At 39.6% G+C, this 18,919-nt stretch overlaps 1 protein-coding gene across 1 annotated transcript; it reads left to right on the top strand.

Annotated features, from left to right (window-relative positions):
- The first annotated feature begins 9,851 nt into the window (after window positions 1-9,851).
- On the top strand, window positions 9,852-13,526 carry LOC148773258 (zinc finger protein 671-like). Its single transcript, XM_088834259.1, has 3 exons — window positions 9,852-10,106; window positions 10,266-10,573; window positions 13,364-13,526. Exons 1-3 carry the CDS (start codon window positions 9,852-9,854, stop codon window positions 13,524-13,526), a joined length of 726 nt encoding a protein of 241 aa, XP_088690385.1.
- The last annotated feature ends 5,393 nt before the right edge of the window (window positions 13,527-18,919 follow it).

Here is an 18,919-nt window from a genome sequence, read left to right as displayed (position 1 = left end):
AGTCAACTCGTCACATGAGGTGGCCAAAGTATTGGAGTTTCAGTTTTAGCATCAGTCCTTCCAATGAACACCCAGGATTGATCGCCTTTAGAATGGACTGGTTGGATCTCCTTGCAGTCCAAGGGACTCTCAAGAGTCTTCTCCAACACCACAGTTCAAAAAGAAAAGATTCTGATGCTGGGAAAGGTTGGGAGTGGGAGGAGAAGGGGACGACAGAGAATGAGATGGCTGGATGGCATCACCGACTCTGTGGACATGAGTTTGAGTGAACTCCGGGAGTTGGTGATGGACAGGGAGGCCTGGTGTGCTGTGATTCATGGGGTCGTGAAGAGTCGGACACAACTGAGTGACTGAACTGAACTGAACTGAACTGAGGGACTAAAGAATTGGACACAACTGAGTGACTGAACTGAACTGAGGGACTAAAGAGTGACATCATGCATCCAAGAGAGTAGAAGATGAAGAAGTAAAGAGAGCACATAGTAATGGCAACTCTTCGTCTTATCCATCTATCAGATGCTTTGCCCATTTTCAAGGCCCAGAAACCTCCTCTAATTTCACCAGACTATCTGGCGACAGAGAGAGCAATCTCTCTATTGCTCAATTTCCACTTGTCCTTTTCTGTGAGATACCAATTTGAACTCCCATTATTTATGCTTTTTGTGGAGAAGGATCACATTTAATTAATCTTTCTATACTCCACAGTGAAGGAGTAATATGTTATCAGTAATTGTTGGCTCAAAATTAAGGAAAGAAAAAAGCTTTGAAATATGCTGAAAAAGCAACGAGTGTTACTGAAGTACTAAGTAAGCAGAGTTCTAATGTCACATACCAGAAAGGGAAGATGCTGAAATGCACTCAGCTGTGAAGTAAATGTGAAGTATTGGGAGATAAAGAAGGCAGAAGTAATCAAAGAGCTGGAAAAACAGTTCCCTTAATTATCTCTAATGTTATCTTCATTATTGAGCACTATGTAGCACTAAACGGCAGTTATGTGACAAGCCACTGACCCATGCACAGATGACAACAAACTACGCATCCTCCTCTTACCCATACACATCTGCCAGGCCTCACCTGAACCACCAGCTCTGCCTATAAAAAGGTAATGAGCCAGAAAATGCTGAAGCTGTAGTTAAGGAGCTGCATGGTCATAATTTTTGTTCGTTCACATTTATTTTTTAATAATATAAATTTTACAACACAAAAAATGTTTGTAAAATCTACCTAAGTTAGTGAAAAAGCAACACTGAGGACACGGTGATCATTAATAAGTACATATCCAATCATGAAAACATGATAGGTATTAGATTTGCATTGGCTCTGAATGTCACAGAAGTGTTTACTATTTACAGAATTTTCTCTTTTAGTGAACTTCGGTCTACATCTGTTCATTATACCCAATAATAATTTTCAGTTTAAACTTTCTGTAAATGAAATGTCTCAAATATGTGAACTGTACACAATAAAAAATCATCACTAGGTTTTGCTTTCTAAGTCTTACAGGTCTTCATTGTCTCTTTTGAAGCCCCAAGGCACTAAGTCCCCCAAAGACCTTGAGTACAATCTCCTCAGCTGTCATCTTTGATCTTTCTTCCCCCTAAACCAACAATCTTCCCCAAAAGTGATGAATAACACCCAACATGTGGAGCAAATGTGATTTCCTTCATCTTCCTTTTAAAAGATAATATACATGAAAACTGAGCCAGAAAAGGAATCCTTTTTTATCCCTTTTTTATGTGGAAAAAAATCAAGAATGCATTTCTTATGAAAGAGTTTCACAAAACAAAACAAAAAAAGTAACTGCTAACTAAAACTAGAAATGAAATTAGAATTGTCTTTCTCTAAAGCAAGATAAATATACACTACTTATTTCAACATATGTTTATTTGGAAGAATATGTTAAATCTGGTTAATGATTTAATTAAAGGGCTGTATTTTCCGAATCAGAGCCACAAATTTGCCTTCTGGTATTTATCAGAATGTAGATAAAATTATATATTGCACAACACAGTGTTTATGATATCTAGTGAGGAATAAAGGGGAAATTATTACTAATTAGAAATAGCTTTCAATGCTTAGACACATATCTATTATAGCTGGTATGGGTATTCTTAACAACAGAAAACAACCACAAAGCAAATAGAGATATTATTTTAAAGCATTTTTTTCCTGGTAAACCTTCTCATTAAAAGAAAATCTTAGGCTTTGGTGAAAAACTACAATAAAAATCACTGCCTCACAAAGATTTTAAATTTTTTCTGCTTTTATTAAATCTGTGTTTTTCTCATAATGTAAAAAAAAAATCACTAGTATATGTTGGAAAGCACTTGCTTTCTATTTAGTCTGGACTCAAAATCAATTGAGGAATCCCCCTAAAGCAACCTTGAAAGGTGGTGTTCATACAGCACTTTCTTGAACATTCTCAGCAACATGATATTCATTACTCTATTAGGCAGTCTAATCCATTTTTTTAAATCTCTTAATTGTTAGAACATTCTAAAACAAATATCAACATCATGAGCCTGAGTTACAATTAAGGAAGATGGCACAGATGGCATTGACCTTCATCTCTTAATATGCTCCTCACTGCAAAGAAATATCCTTAAATCCTTTGCTGTTAAGGAAGGTTTGGGGGCAGCAAGATTACTTTTCACGAGTCCTGAACCCAAAACTGCTGCTTGGTTGGTTGGTTTTTAATAACATGTGACAGAAGGATAATTTATTAGAACCAATTCCATGAAAACTCACATAAAATGACCATTTTCTGAATGACATCCCTAAGACCACCTGAGGACAAATGTACAACAGGCACCTCTGAGAAAGCACACAAGTAAGTTACTGATACTAAGTCAGAAACTGGAGGGGGAAGGAACATTAATTTGTGAGTAAAAGCAAAGGAAAGGGTGGGTGTAGAACAGAGTCCTGGACAAAGGAGAACAGCCACTCCTCCTTGCTCATTCCCAGGGGACAGGCTGTGGACAACAGTGTGGAGCACACATGGTGGGAGGAGGGAGGCCCTGCAGAACTACGACTGTGACTAGCACCTTCTGCGTATTGACACAGCCGGCTGGCAAGTTGCACGGTAGGAGCCACGTAGGACTGCCATTCACATAGGTAAGCATCAGTTTTCATGAGGATGTGCAAGCACACAGAGCCTATGGGCTCTCCTCCACGTCATCTAAACATAAACACAGAAGCACACATCTCCCACTACAAGTGGGAGGAGAGGCGTGGCCAGACACCTGCTGGCTCCGGTCCCAGATTCAATGACTTCTCCCCAACAGTGGGTCTTGACCCACAATCCACTCTTGCACAGATACAGAACTTGGTCAGGACGTCTACCCAGCTGATTTGTTTCACTGTCTATTTCACCACTGCACCCAATCCTTAGCTTAGATTCACAATATATGTATGTGTGTGTTTGTGCTTGTGTATACATATTAATATATAGATTAGATATACACGTGTATATATAGTGAATTAACAAGAATATTTATTACATGAGGAAGCTTGATTTTACAGACAAAGTAAAATGGCAACTGAATATTACATTTATATCTGCAATTTAAAATTGTTCCAAGGCATGTACAAATGGGACCAAGTATTTTCCAAAGGTCTTTTAAAGGTGATTGCTAAATTTTCTAGATTCCAAAGAATAAAATAATAAGATGTTAAAGCAGAAACTATGGGAAAATCCAAGCTCACGGAAGAATCAAGTGTTTTAATTTCTGACTTTAGTAAATTAAACATTGGTGTTAAAAAAAATAATGTCCTCTCCCTGCTCTGATTTTGTGTTGGGAAGAGAGACTTAAGCCATTACTTTCCTACATCACTGGGAGCATTATTCTTCCTGATATGTAAAGGGAAGGCTCTATGCACCCTACTTTATGCAATGTTGTCTGTCCAGTGACTAGAAATGACTGTCCATAAATTTCAGCCAAAAATTCATAGGCAAATCAGGTCTACAGTGCTATCTCAGAGTTTGTATATAGGTATGAAGCTATATTATGCTAGAACATACATCTAGTAAGCTGGTATCTTTATTACTATCTGGTAAAACAAAGCAAACTAAGTCAAATTGTTTTCTCTATAAGAACTCTAAGATTTTTGAAAGAATACAACTGATGTCCCCTGAAATCTTTACTCTTGGCTAAAAGATCAAAAAACACTGTTCCCTTTCCTTACATCATTGCTCTGGGTTACTTTTCCTGGGCTACACCTCAAATGAATTCAGAAAATACTGAACTGAACAGCTTCTGTTCAGTAATAAAGTGGGACTCTCCCCTCCTGTGACACTATTTATTTTAAGGCAGCCTAAGATGAGAGTGTATGGGCTATGACATTAAGCATTGCCAGATGTTTCATGGTTTATATTCTGAGTCATCACTGCAACTCATGTAAAAATTCTAAATAGAAATGTACTCATATTAACTGAGCTGCAGTTCTAATAGGTCACAGTTCCAATGTGCCTTTAGAGGTCTCTATTTTCATGCCACATCACTGACAATCATGGCAAGTGACTGCCTGGTTTATGTTCTGGGTCTGAGAAAATATTTCTGCTTTCTCTCAATGATCAGTGATCATTTCTTACCTTATAACTTCTAAAATTATTTTTCCGTTTCCCCTTATACACAGGACCTTGGCTAGGATCTACTTTTATATGAGCCAATGCTATTTTTCTAAATATATTAAATTTTAGTCCTTAAAAGATGCCTTTAAAAGTCTCTTAGGACAAATGTCCTCAGAAAAAAATAGACATTTATTCTTTAAAACAATTTCTTTAGCTTTTTAAAAGTGAAAACATGTGTGTCAAAGTTAGTGACTTTTTTTTTGGTTGTATATTACATTACTATCCAATAGGCTGGAAAACTAATAAGCCTCCTTAAAATTATACACCTTTGCTATATTAACTATGAATCTGATAGTTTCAAAATGATGCCTGAAAACTTTTTAGAAAGTTCTTGATAAAGTTATTTATCATAAACTACTAAAAATACTGGTAGAAGTATGCTTTATCTCCTAACTACTTCACCCCTCTTCTACAAAGCAAGATGGTGGTTGTCTTAGCACTATCAAAAGAGTGCAGTGTATAGACATTATATGATTTTAATATACCACAAAGTAGTCTGAGTAATTTTTTAGATAAAAATTTTTTCAAATCTTTATGTAAGTGTACTCAGTTCAAAATATGAGATTCATTTTCCCACAGGGTCAATTAAATATGCAATTAAAAGTTACACCCACATGTCTTCTCCCCATAGCTGTCAGAGTAAACTCTCCACTGATTTGTACATCGTACAGAATCATTCATGCGAACTGTATTCCAAATGGCTTTAAAATATTAAAAGTTCCATTTTATAATTTCTTCTGCTCAGTGTGGTGAATCTCCTTCATCTTGATAAAGGTCATAAAGTTGTTTTATTCTTCAAAGTGCCTGATTTTGTGGATTGTAGCAAGAAGAAGGAGTAAAAGGGAGAACAGGTCATAAAAAAAGAAACAGAATGTAATCAGCACCAGCAAAGAGACAGGACAATATTTAGGAAAAGCTATACAATTTTTCCCTCATTCTGAATATTTCTTTCCACTCTTTGACTACAGCTTAGTCAGATGGCTATTGTGCATGACTCAGCAGAAATGGATAGGGAGGGGGTGGGGGCGGCAGCAGGCAGGGAGGCGACAGAGAAATAAACAAATTTTGTCTTTATAACTTCAAACATTCGGTTCAGAGGAATACAAATAATTTTTATTCAGAGTCAATATATTTAGAGAAGTTATGACCAAGTCGAAAAAATTTTAATAGTTTCTCTCCTACCTTATCACCTCCACAAAGTGGAAATATGCCATGATTTGGGGGAGATCTGTAATAGAGGAAGTGTGAAAAGTGGAAAAGGACTGTGAGGGATTGGAAATTAGCAGGAAAGAACCCAATCCGGAATGACCAATAGACAGGGCTACCAATCTAAGGGGTAGTTTCATTATCTTACTGTTGGTAAATGGTAAAGATTTAAAACAAACTCTGATGTTGGATGAGTCAGTCCTAAATAAAACCTTCCATTATAAGTTTAATCAGGCAAAATTTAGTAGAACTACAAGGATTAATTGAAAGTGGAACAAGGTAACACACGTATCTCAGAATCCATCAATTCAAAGAACTGGGAAAGAGATACACATAACCCAACACCAAACTTAAGCTAACACATCTATTATATGTGTGCAGAGATGAGGTAAATAAAGTTTATTTTCAAGCAGTCACAGAAATCAACACAAACATGAATTAAAGCAAAAATAAAATTTCAAATTTCTACAAAACTAACACACAAGAATCACAAACAAAATACAGTAAAATAATATTAGAAAAATTAGTGTCAAAAAGGTAATGCATACAGAAAACTACAACAAATGTCTCAAAAAATAAATGCACAATTTTGAGTAATTTTAGGTAAAAGTGGAATTCAAAATGGAAATTAACAAATTTTTACTTTTAAGAAAAAAAAATAATGAACCACACTATGGAAAAGACTCTGATGCTGGGAAAGGTTGGGGGTGGGAGGAGAAGGGGACGACAGAGAATGAGATGGCTGGATGGCATCACCGACTCTGTGGACATGAGTTTGAGTGAACTCCAGGAGTTGGTGATGGACAGGGAGGCCTAGCATGCTGTGATTCATGGGGTCACAGAGAGTCGGACACGACTGAGCGACTGAACTGAACTGAACTGAACTACTACATTTCAAACCTAAGTGTTTCAGCTAAAGCAGCAATAAAAGAAAGATATCTAGCTTCAGCTGCATTTACTAGAACACTAGAAGCCCTGAAAATAAATGAACTGAGAAAAAGAATAAGAAAATAAAACACTCTAAATAGAAGAAATTATTAAGCTAAATGAGAAAAAAAGAAATAAAACCATAAATTCAATTAAAAGATAAATTTTTACAAGAATAATAAAAAAAGACTAAACTTTGTTTAGTCGAGAAGGCAGGTATAAATAAACATCAATTATGAAAACGGGTAACTATTAAGTAATCGATTATTTAAGAATTGAGGCTTCCCTGGTGGCTCAAATGGTAAAGAATCTGTTTGCAATGCAGGAGATCCAGATTCAATCTCTGCGTCAAGAAGATCCCCTAGAGCATGGAGTGGATACTCACTCCAGTATTCTTGACTGGAGAATTCCACAGACAGAGGAGCCTGGCGGGCTACACTTCATGGGGTTGCAAGAGTTGGACACTACGGAGCAAATAACACTTTTCACTTCACACTTATTTAAGATTAATTACCATAAGATCCAACAATCCCACTTCTGAGTATATATCCAGAAGAAACAAAATCAGTGTCTCAAAGAAATTTCTGCACTCACATGTTTACTGCAACACTACTCACAATAGCCACAATACGGAAACATCCTAAATGTCAGTTGATAGATGAATAAAGAAAATGTGATATGGAATGAAATACTACTGAAACATATAAAAGAAAAATGTCCTGTCACCTGTAACAATATGGATGAGCTTAGAGTACCTTACGCTAAGTGAAACAAGACAGACACAGAAAGACAAATACTATAAATATTCCCTTATTGAGGAATCTCAAAAAAGTTAAACTTATAGAAACAGACAGTAGAATGGTGGTTGCCAGGGACTAGATGGTGGGAGAAGTTAGCCAAAGGGTCAAACTGTAAGTTATAAGATGAAAAAGCTCTTGGGATCCAAAGTACTACATTGTGACTTACTTAATAATATAGCATTATATACCTGAAATTTGCTAAGAGAAGATCTTAAGCACTCTCATCAGGCACACACAATCACACACACAAAGGTAGCTATTTAAGGTGATAGATGTGTTAATTAACTTGATTGTGGTAATCATTTCACAATATATACCTACATCAAATCACTACATTACATACTTTGAACATATACAATTTTATTCATCAATTATACCTCAACAAAGCTGGAAAAGTTTAAATAAAGATAAAAGTAATAAACACTTTTCAATATTCTGGGAATAAATACGAAAATCTAGACAACCAGAAAACTATTCTAAGGAAATAACCAGCAAAATGGCCCATGAAGAAGAAAATCATAAAATCAAAGAAAGAGTAATTACATTTCTTCAACCAAAAAGATATGAGACCTACCTGCCTGTTTGCATGCTAAGTCGCTTCAGTCATGTACGACTCTTTGCCACACCATGGACTGCAGCCCACCAGGCTCCACTGTCCATGGGATTCTCCAGGCAAGAATACTGGAGTGGGTTGCCATGCTCTCCTCCAGGGGATCTTCCCAACCCAGGGATCAAACCCATATCTTTTATGTCTCCTGCATTGGCAGGCGGGTTCTTTACCTTTAGTGCTACCTGGGAAGCCCACGAGACCTACCTACTAAACCTTTTTTTAAAGCTAATGTCAAATGTATAAAGCTTGTTTCAAAACATAGAAGAGAAAATAGATAATTCCTAATTTTCTGAGTTTAGCAATGATTGTGACCCCCAAGGCAGAAAAGCACAAGAAAGTGAAAAAGTATATTAATCACAATTATATATAGAAAGAGAAGCAAGAATTCTAAATAGAGTATAGGCAAATCATAATCAACAAATAATAATGACATCATTTCCAATGGTTTAATCTCAAAACTGCAAGGATAGCACAATTAAAGAAAATTTACCAACAAGGTGCATCCACCAAAATAATCTGTCTAAATGAATGGTGATTCAGATGGTAAAGAATCTGCCTCCAATGAGGAAGACCTAGTTCGATCCCTGGGTCAGAAAGATCCCCTGGAGGAGGGCATGGCAACCCACTCCAGTATTCTTGCCTGGAGAATCCCAGGGACGGAGGAGCCTGGCACGCTACACTCCATGGGGTCACAGAGAGTCAGACACGACTGAGCGACTAAGCACAGCAGGGCACCACTGAATGATACCCAGCAATCATTCATGATTAAAATAATTTTCATAAATATATATAGAATACACCTATATCAAATATAAGTACACTATAACATGCACAGTCTAGAATAATGTACATTCAATTCAGAAATTTAAAAGTTATCTCTTACCGCCACTGCTCATTGACATTGTCCTAAAGGTTCTAGCCACTGCAATAAAATGAGATAAAAAAAGTGGAGAATGGACACAAAGGCTGTAAACTATGAAATGAAATATTACTTGCCAAAGATCTGATCATCTATATAACCAACTCAAGATAATCAACCAACAATTAGAACTAAAGCAAGAATTCAAAAGTGCCTAAATACAAGCTACACACACACACACATACAATTAATGGTAACATTGTATAGCAATGTATGTGTAAAAAAAAAAAAAAGTTAATTCGTAACATCAACACATTTTCGAGTGCAGGAAGGGCTGAAAACAAGACTATCAAATTTGAAATGGAGGCAGTTGGATGGACCTGAATGAAGCTGAAAACTGTAACTTTTAAAATTGCCTCAAGTCACCTTCACAGCAGAAGCCTTCTTTCCGCTCGCCAATCAAAGGAAGTCAGCCATTCCCGGACTAGGAAAAAAATATCTTTACGCTGGTGTCTGGGCAGGACTCTCCGTCTCGAGGCATTTGCACATCCTTGTTTTTAGTTCCGGTTGACTCGGAAGCGCCGGACGGAAGCTGCTTCTCTGTTGGCGCCTCCGCACCGCACCGAGCAGAGGACCATTTTGCAACTGGGACCTACCTCCACAATCGGAATTTACCTCTGTGCTTTGCAGACTCTGTGCCGCCCCACTCCCAGGTTAGTGTTAAGTGAGACTCTGTACCCCTGCCAGTGAGACAGACGACCGTGCCTGTTCCCTGGCGCCTACCCAGGCTCGCCCACTCAGTGCTTTGGTACTTTGACAATGGCGGACGCCACACCACACACAGACTCCCTCAGAAGCACTGTGACCTTTGAGGATGAATTCATCCACTTTACTAGAGAGGAGTGGGACCTGCTCACTGAGAGTCAGAAACACCTGTACCATAAGACGGTGGTGAACAACTTTTCACTGGTAATGTCAGTGGGACTTGAAAGTTCCAGTTTGATTTCTCCACCAGAGCCAGAGAGAGCACCCGAGGTTCCTGCCAGGATAGGCATAGCTGCGGCAGTGGCAGAGGTAAGCCAGGAAAGCCCTGGCCCTAGTCCTGGCCATAGTGTGGAGGATAGAGATCCCTCTTCTGAGCAGGGTATTTCTATAAAAATATAAAATGTGCGAAGTCTGCAAAAGAGCCGCCTATGTGACATGTGTAACCCAGTCTTCAGTTGCCTTTTTCAGCTGGCTGGGCAGCCGGAAACCTCTTCTGAGCAGCAACCATATACGTGTGGAGTATGTGAAAGAGCTTTCCCACTCAGTGTAAGCCTTGACCAGATGCAGAGGTGGCAGAGTGGAGGGACAGTCACTAAAAGGGAAAGTGACCAGGCCTCCTCTGTGAATAGCCACGGGTTAGGGAAGGCCTGTACCTGTGAGAAGGGTGAGGAAGACGTCTCAGCCAGTTCTGGAGTTGTGCAGCACCGTAGCACTCACAGTGGGGATAATCTATGCACGAGTGCTGAATGTAAGGAGACCTTTCACACTGGACAAAGGTATCACCAGTACAGTGGAAGTGAGGGAGCTTGTAGCCATCAGGAGTAATGTGTCCAGCAGCAGGAAATCTACCTACAAGAAAGGTCTTATGAATGCAACACATGTGGGAGACTCTTCGACTGCAGAGCCATGTTTAATAACCACCAGAATGTCCACACCAGAGAGAGGTCTTATCAGTGTGGTGAATGTGGGAAATCCTTTAGGAACAGTTCGTATGTTAAAGTACATAAGAGAATTCATAGCGGAGAAAGGCCTTTTGTGTGCGATGAATGCGGAAAATCATACATCAGGAAGTCCCACCTTAGACTCCATAAGAAAACTCACACCATAGAAAGCCTGAGAAGACAACTTTTTGTAAGAAATGTGTTCATAATATCAGCCTTGGTTAACGTGAGAGAAGTCACACAGGAGCAAGGCCTTATGCATTCAGCAAATGGGGGATAGCCTAAAGAAGACTCTCCCGCCTTTGGCCAGTGAAAGGTCAAGTGAAGAAAGGTCTCATGGTGTAGCAGTTTTGGTGTTCCTTTGCTTGCGTTTATTTTTTTTCTTTTAGCACCAGAACCTTACACTAGAGAGAACCCTTAAGAGAGCGGGGAATGTGCTTTCTCCTTGCTCAACATAGGACGCATAAAAGAAAAACTCTGAAAGTAGCCTTTGAAATGGAACCAGCAACCAGAAATTGAACTTCATACATCCAGTATCCACATGGGCAAGACAACATCAATTACCAGGTATGTGGGAAGTCTTCAGGAGCTACTTTATATTTTCTAACCTTCTCAGGACCTTCCCTTGGCCTGAGGTATATCATTGCTAGTGTCTGTTGCAGAAACTGCCCCACTTCTACCAGCAGATAGACTAAAGACGGTGTGGTTCTTATGCCAATGCTCTTAGCTGAGTCCAACTGACATTCTGTTTCCTATTTCCTAGGGGGAATCATGAATGATACAAACCCACTGGGAATCCACTTTCCTTACCCCCTGGTAGTTTCAGTGTGGACATGACCCAGCTCCTATGGAAAGATCTAGAATCTACTGCAGTTTTCCCAAAGTTTCTGTTTCCCATGGACAATATTGACTCTATGTGAGCTAGCTGAAATGGATTTCACCAGCCTCAAAATCACCCAACCTTGGAACTGCCTGCAGCACACATATACAGTTGGTTGGTTTTCCCAAAGAAATGGGAGATCCAGATTTTTTTGTAGAACCATCTTATCTCTTAACAGCTTTATTCGTTTATAATTGAAAGAGAATAAAATGCACTTGCTTAAATTGTAAGAACAGTTAAGGTAATGAACGTATCTTTACCTACAAAAGTTTTCTCATGCTCCTTAATGATCTCTTCCTCTTGTCCCTCCCTAATGCACATGCAACTATTGAATTGTTTTATTTCATAATTTATTAGTTTGCTTTATCTAGAATTTTATATAAATGTAATCAGTATGAGTTTTGGGTTTTTTTTCCCTCTACCTTCTATCAGTAACCATAATTGTTTCAAGATTATTTACTGTTTGGGGGAATATCCATATGTTATTCCTTTTTGCTGCTGAGTAATATTTCCCTGTGTGTGAATGTTATACAGTTGTTGATCCATCAATTATTAACGAACACTTATGTCATTTCCAGGTTCTGTCTATTAAAACTAAAGCTTATTTGAAGCAAAAAAAGGAAAAAAGTATCTTTAATGACTTCACAGAGGCAGTTTCCTTGCAAAAGAAAGGCAACTCCTCAAGAACAAACCTCACCACACTTATTACTTCCATGGTCTCTCTCTCTCACACACACACACTTTCATACTCTGTTGTGTCTGACTCTTTAGGACCCCATGGCCTGTAGCCCACCAGGCTTTTCTGTCTATCAGATTTTCCAGACAAGAATACTGGAGTGGGTTGCCATTTCCTCCTCCAGGGGATCTTCTCAACACAAGTCTCCTGCATCTCCTGCATTGGCAGGCAGATTCTTTACACTGTGCCACCTGGGAAGCCCATTGCCTCCACAATGCCCTTGAAAGGTCATGTTCTGTCATGGTGCAGGGCAGATACAGAAATGAAATAGCACCTGTATCCAATGTAACTGCGTGTTCTTGTTGATTCGTATAAGCAAGAAATCACGAAGTATTGTGGGAATGGATTTTAAGCTTGCTGGACCCAGGAGACTAGAACATAAGGTTAAATAAGGTAAAATTTATCAAGATGGTAATACCTGATATTTGGCATTTAATGGAAAGATGAAGCATGGCTGGAAGTGGATCTAATAGTTTGGTAAAGCCTGGATTGAATGGTGGCCTACATAAAAGAATTCAAGTAACCGAGAATTTCCCTGGGATTTTTCTGTACCTCACAAGTACAGTGCCTGTACATTACATTTCCAGGTTTTCTTGTTCTCTGGCTTCCATGTAGGTTCAGCCAGTAGGAAGCACTGAGGGGGACTGAAGGGCAGGAATCCAGGTTTCTTCTATGCCCTCTATGCTTCATCTGGCTTCTCTAGGAATGTCTGCACCTCCTTTGCTTCAGTAGCCCTTCCAGACAGTTCTGCCATGGTTCAAGCATTTACCAAGTGATCTTGGGCCCTGGAAACCAGTAATACCACCCTAGCTTTGTCCCTCTAGCCTAGGAATGGTAATTGTTTTGTGCTGATACTAATCTGTCTGTGGCCCCACTTCCCCCTAATTTTTGGTTCCCAAGAAAACCATCAACTGAGTAGCCAATTCTCTGAATTAAACTCCTTCTATTTAAATACATCTTAAAAGTACTTTTTTCTTAAGTCCTATTTTGTGTGGTTATATTGTTGCAGAAACCAGTACTTGAGAAACCAAGCACCACACTCAGAGAGTTGGAGAATTCAGGTTGATTATGCCGGTGGTCCCAGAGGAGTTAACACTCCAAGCTCTGAACCCCCAACAAAGGAATTACAGAGTTTTTATAGACAGACTGTAGTGGGCAACACTAGTTGTTAATAGGGTGGTTTAAACTAAGGGGTTGCATGCGTGTGGAAAGAGCAGTCAAGATGGGCGGGGCGGGGGGGTGCCTAACCTGGACAGGCATGATTAAGCAGGTTTGCAGGGGCTGGACAATTGCAAAGAGCAGGACAAAGGTGAATGAGATAAACTCTAGCTCCTAGTATTGCAAGTCCCCACTTTCTGAGACTACATGACCTATGTGATCTAGACTTTGCAAGGGGCAAGCTGAGTTACAGAGGCAGAAGGAGAAGGAGGTTATGTAAAATTTTAACTTTTCCTCTTTATACCCCCCTCTTGATGCTTCTATCACTCCTTGTAGAAAGCATCATCTCAAGTTTTTGGTAGGACATTCAGAGCTCCTCATCATTTAAGGGGCTGTATTGAACTATTACCATTTGTAACTTTATGGACTCAATCCAAGAGGTTATGAACTGGGTAATTGCATTGAGAATACAAGGGCCAAACCAGAGCGCTGCAAAGAACATGAAGAGAGGACGTGTTAAAGGGAGAAGCCACGATGCCCAGCTCCAGATATTGCTCCAATTACCCCAGGAATTAACCAATTTCTCTCTCCTTTTTATTTGTTCCCTTAGCTGTTGGGTCATGTTCCTGACTATTTCTGATTGGTTTAAATAAAAGCAGCATTTTTCATTCAAGAGTCAGAATCTTCCCTTTTCAGCTGTCAGTAGGTCTAGCCCTCAACTATTCTGTAAAACCACCTCAGTCAGGGAGTCTAGTTGGTCCTGTAAGGCCACTGAAGATTTGGCCACTCTCTCAATGTCGTCTGTGAAGTTTTTGGATAGTGTTTGGTAAAAGGTAGTTGATGAAGCAATTCCTCCTATTCCCATGCCTATCCCAGCTGTGATTCCCAGACCAACTAGTAGGAATATAAACTAAATGGCTCTTTTTGACCATGTATGTGTTGCCAGAGATATGATGAGAGTCTGGTTGTTAGAGACAATATTCATTTAGGGAGTGAGGAAAGCTAAGGTGCAGATACCCATCTAATTGACTGGTAGACATAAGTAAGCATCTGTCCCACAAACAAAGAAAAGGCCTTGATGGGGGTGGCACCATCTATTACAGAAAGGGACACCAAAAGGCTGCAAAGCAACCTGCATATAACAGATAAATGAACACTAGCAATAGGTTTTCTCCCCATCTTTGGGTTGTCACAGCTATAGCAACTGAGCCTATCATGAAGAGGGGTCAGCTATACTGTGGAGCAGATTACTTAGTAGGGATAATCGATCATAAGAGACATCTAATAAGAATGAGGCTTCCCACTACAGTGAGATAACAGTTAACCGTACCTTCTGACCCAAATCCCAGTCCTGAGGTGCGACTGAAGCTGTGTGAATAGCACAGTAATAATACCAGTCAGGGATAGAGGCTGGGGTTGACAATGAAAACCCACTGATGTTTTGATAGCCGGATCCTCAAGCTTCTGCTGTGCATTGACTACTTAGCTTCCAGAGTGACTAGAGCAGGTCTCAGAGTCCTTTGTGGGTGAGAGTCATTGATCTTGGAACCGGAACTTGAGGAGGTTTTGGGGGTCTTGAATTGCTTTCCAGTTGTCCTCATCACAGGAAGTCACTGCCTTCTTGACTCTGGCGTGGTGGATCCAAAGGATGACACCTATAATTTTATCAACAGTCAGGGTTGCCAGGACGACCGTGTGAGGGCCTGTCCAAACTGTCTGAAGTGGTTCCTTTTTCCAATCTTTAACCCTCATCTCCTGGCTGATAGGGATGAACCCAATTGCCCAATGGAATGGGTGTCCTTTCTCAGGTTTCTCGGGCGATATGGCAGAAGACTTTCCCCAGGGCCTGGAGGTGTTGGGACATATCCAGGTCAGCTAGTTGTTGGTGGTCTCCCTTGAGATTTTTATAACTGGGGGTGGTCTCCCATATAAGATCTCAAAGGGAGAATAGCCTGAGGACCTCGGGGTGCATTTACAGAGGGAGGTGAGAGTCCACAGAATGATAAACAGCTTGTTCCAGCACTGTCTGGGTGATGGCTGGGGAATATTCTTGTTGTACTACTACTTGGAGAAACAAACTTAACAAGAAAGTTAAATATGTATGGCCCAAAGATTAATAGAAGTAGGAAAGCTGCTGAGGCACTAGCCAGGAGAACCAAGTCCAGACATTGGTTAATGACATTAGTGTTTCTCTAGGTATGAGAAGATACAAGAATTTGGACTCATAAAAATCTTTACCTGAAAACATCTGACTATCTGAAGTCCTGTCTTTCTGGGTTTTTCCCAAAGCACAGAGTGCCTTATTTTTTGTCTCCACCCTGAACTCCTTTCAAGAGGGTATTGAAGGTCAGCATCTTGTAGTGGTCATGATTTAATCTTTGTAGAGGCAGCTGGCAAGGGCCAACATCTAGGGAGCAGTGAACCTTCATAGCCACATATCTGACCATGTTTTGAGGGTATTTGGCCATTGTGTCCCACGGTGCTAGGAAGGCTCATTCCCAGAACTAACAAAGATTCCATTGACAGGCCACTCAATGTGTTGTCACTAGACCAGGCCTTGTAAGTAGCAAAAGTCTCTGGACCATACCTGTCTTATTAGCCTCTTGGTCCAGGAAAATATTTCCTCTTGTTGTTTCTTCCCATATCTAGAGTTACATCATTACAATTATTGATCTCATATGAAACAGCATATCAGCATTTTATCTCAGGCTCAGTCACATGTTGGGTAACTTAAGAAATAATCTTCTGAAACAAGCTACATAGAAAATAATATGGCTAGAAGTTATTAGTTGGAGAAGGCAATGGCAAGCCACTCCAGTACTCTTTCCTAGAAAATCCCATGGACGGAGGAGCCTGGTAGGCTGCAGTCCATGGGGTTGCTACGAGTCAGACATGACTGAGCGACTTCACTTTCAATTTTCACGTTAACACATTGGAGAGGGAAATGGCAACCAACTCCAGTGTTCTTGCCTGGAGAATCCCAGGGACAGGGGAGCCTGGTGGGCTGCCGTCTATGGGGTCACACAGAGTCGGACACGACTGCAGTGACTTAGCAGCAGCAGCAATTAGTAATGTCACAAGCAAGAATTTAAGTCAAGAACTTTCATTGGGAATAGCCCGGTATACCCCAGGTCATCTGTCTCAGTTAAATGATTATCAGTTCAGTTCAGTTCAGTCGCTCAGTCATGTCTGACTCTTTGTGACCCCATGAATCACAGCACGCCAGGCCTCCCTGTCCATCACTAACTCCCGGAGTTCACTCAAACTCATGTCCATCAAGTCAGTGATGCCATCCAGCCATCTCATTCTCTGTCATCCCCATCTCCTCCTGCCCCCAATCCCTCCCAGCATCAGAGTCTTTTCCAGTGAGTCAACTCATCGCATGAGGTGGCCAACGTATTGCAGTTTCAGCTTTAGCATCAGTCCTTTCAATGAACACCCAGGATTGATCTCCTTTAGAATGGACTGGTTGGATCTCCTTGCAGTACAAGGGACTCTCAAGAGTCTTCTCCAACACAACAGATCAAAAGCATCAATTCTTCGGCGATCAGCTTTCTTCACAGTCCAACTCTCACACCCATACATGGGAAAAACCATAGCCTTGACTAGACAGACCTTGGTTGGCAAAGTAATGTCTCTGCTTTTTAATATGCTATCTAGGTTGGTCATAACTTTCCTTCCAAGGAGTAAGCGTCTTTTAATTTCATGGCTGCAATCAGCATCCACAGTGATTTTGGAGCCCCCAAAAATAAAGTCTGACACTGCTTCCACTGTTTCCCCATCTATTTCCCATGAAGTGATGGGACCAGATGCTATGATCTTTGTTTTCTGAATGTTGAGCTTCAAGCCAACCTTTTCACTCTCCTCTTTCACTTTCATCAAGAGGCTTTTTAGTTCCTCTTCACTTTATAGCCAAGTGTTAATCTCCTGGTTGTACATCATGGAGCACCTGATTCTTATCCAATGACTGGTTACTGAGATAAGCTTTAGAAACAATCTTAGAGTGTCTCTTATAATAACTTAATTAAGTCTTTTAGCAATATATCATAACAAGGAACTATCTCAGAAGTGGGTCTTAGTAAGCCCAGATCTTAATTAACAAAACTAGAACTGAATATTGGGTGAAACATATATTTTTCTTTTTTTTGGAGAACTCATTGTGAGGGTATTAACACTGTAGCCAGGTAAGGCTTTAACCCATCAAATAAAAATGAGATCTGTCAGGAAAGCCAAGGAGTCATCTTAGATTTCCCCATAACCCTGGCTCTTTGATTTTCAGCTGTTGTTTATCTATTTTTAATTTCCTGATTTAAAAGCAGACTATTACCTTGTTTTAAGGACATCAAAATAGCAAATGTCTAACCATGAGGGGTTATTTTTTGTAGAAGCAGAATGAGCTTTGTCTACATGTACCATAATCTTAAATAATGTTTATTTACTTTGCCAAAGTAACAAAAAGTTTTTAAAAACAACTATAAATCACTTAAAGGCAAAGAAATTCATAATCTGTTATTGAAAGCTGCATTTTAAGAAAACTTTGTTCTCTAAACAGAGAGAAGACCAAATTTCAGTCTGATACCAGCTTACTGTTAATAACAAAATTTGTTTATCTGTTTAATCTTAGTCTTTTCCATACATCTTGAAGAACTAGCAGTATTCTTCTAAAGGCATGAGAGTAAAACCATAGAAGGCATGTTTAAAATCTGATTTTATTGCAATTGGCAAAGAAACCTGGTCATAACACTTTAATATGATAACTAGAACTATAATTGACCATATTTTATCAGGGCATATCAGATATATATGAATTTTACACAATTTTAGGATATCTATATTAGTAACCAGAGAAGGTAACGGCAACACACTCCAGTACTCTTGCCTGGAAAATCCCATGGATGGAGGAGCCTGGTAGGCTGCAGTCCATGGGTTTGCACAGAGTCAGACATGACTGAAGCGACTTAGTAGCAGCAGCAGCATATTAGTAACATCAACCTTACAGTATAACCTGAAAAGATTTTTCACCCCTTTAACAGTACTTCCCACGTAATTTAACATGTCCAGTGAACCCGGGAAGCTTAATAGCACTTTGGGATGTCTCAGGGGCCCTCTAAAGCACCCCAAAGTTAGCTAGAAGTCAAGTTATTTATTTGGGGAGTTTTGTCGATAAATATCAAAAGGGTTTATAACAGTCAGGTAGGATCATATAAGTTACTGTGAAATAATAGTTATTCACTTAGCCAAAGTTAACAAAATATTTCAAAGGTAAATATAGAAGAGATCAATTAAGAGGTAAAGAAACTTAAATCTATAATTAAAAGCAGTTCAACATCTGAAGAAAGTATGTCCTCTTAACAGAGAGAAAGGCCAAATTTAAGTTTTTGCACCAGCTTACTTTAAACTCATTTAG

Source organism: Moschus berezovskii, chromosome X (assembly GCF_049115385.1).
Source record: "Moschus berezovskii isolate FMDL1 chromosome X, NW_MosBer_1.0, whole genome shotgun sequence".
NCBI lineage: Eukaryota > Metazoa > Chordata > Mammalia > Artiodactyla > Moschidae > Moschus > Moschus berezovskii.
Note: the sequence above shows the minus strand (reverse complement) of the source record. Positions and strands in the feature narration are given on the sequence as shown.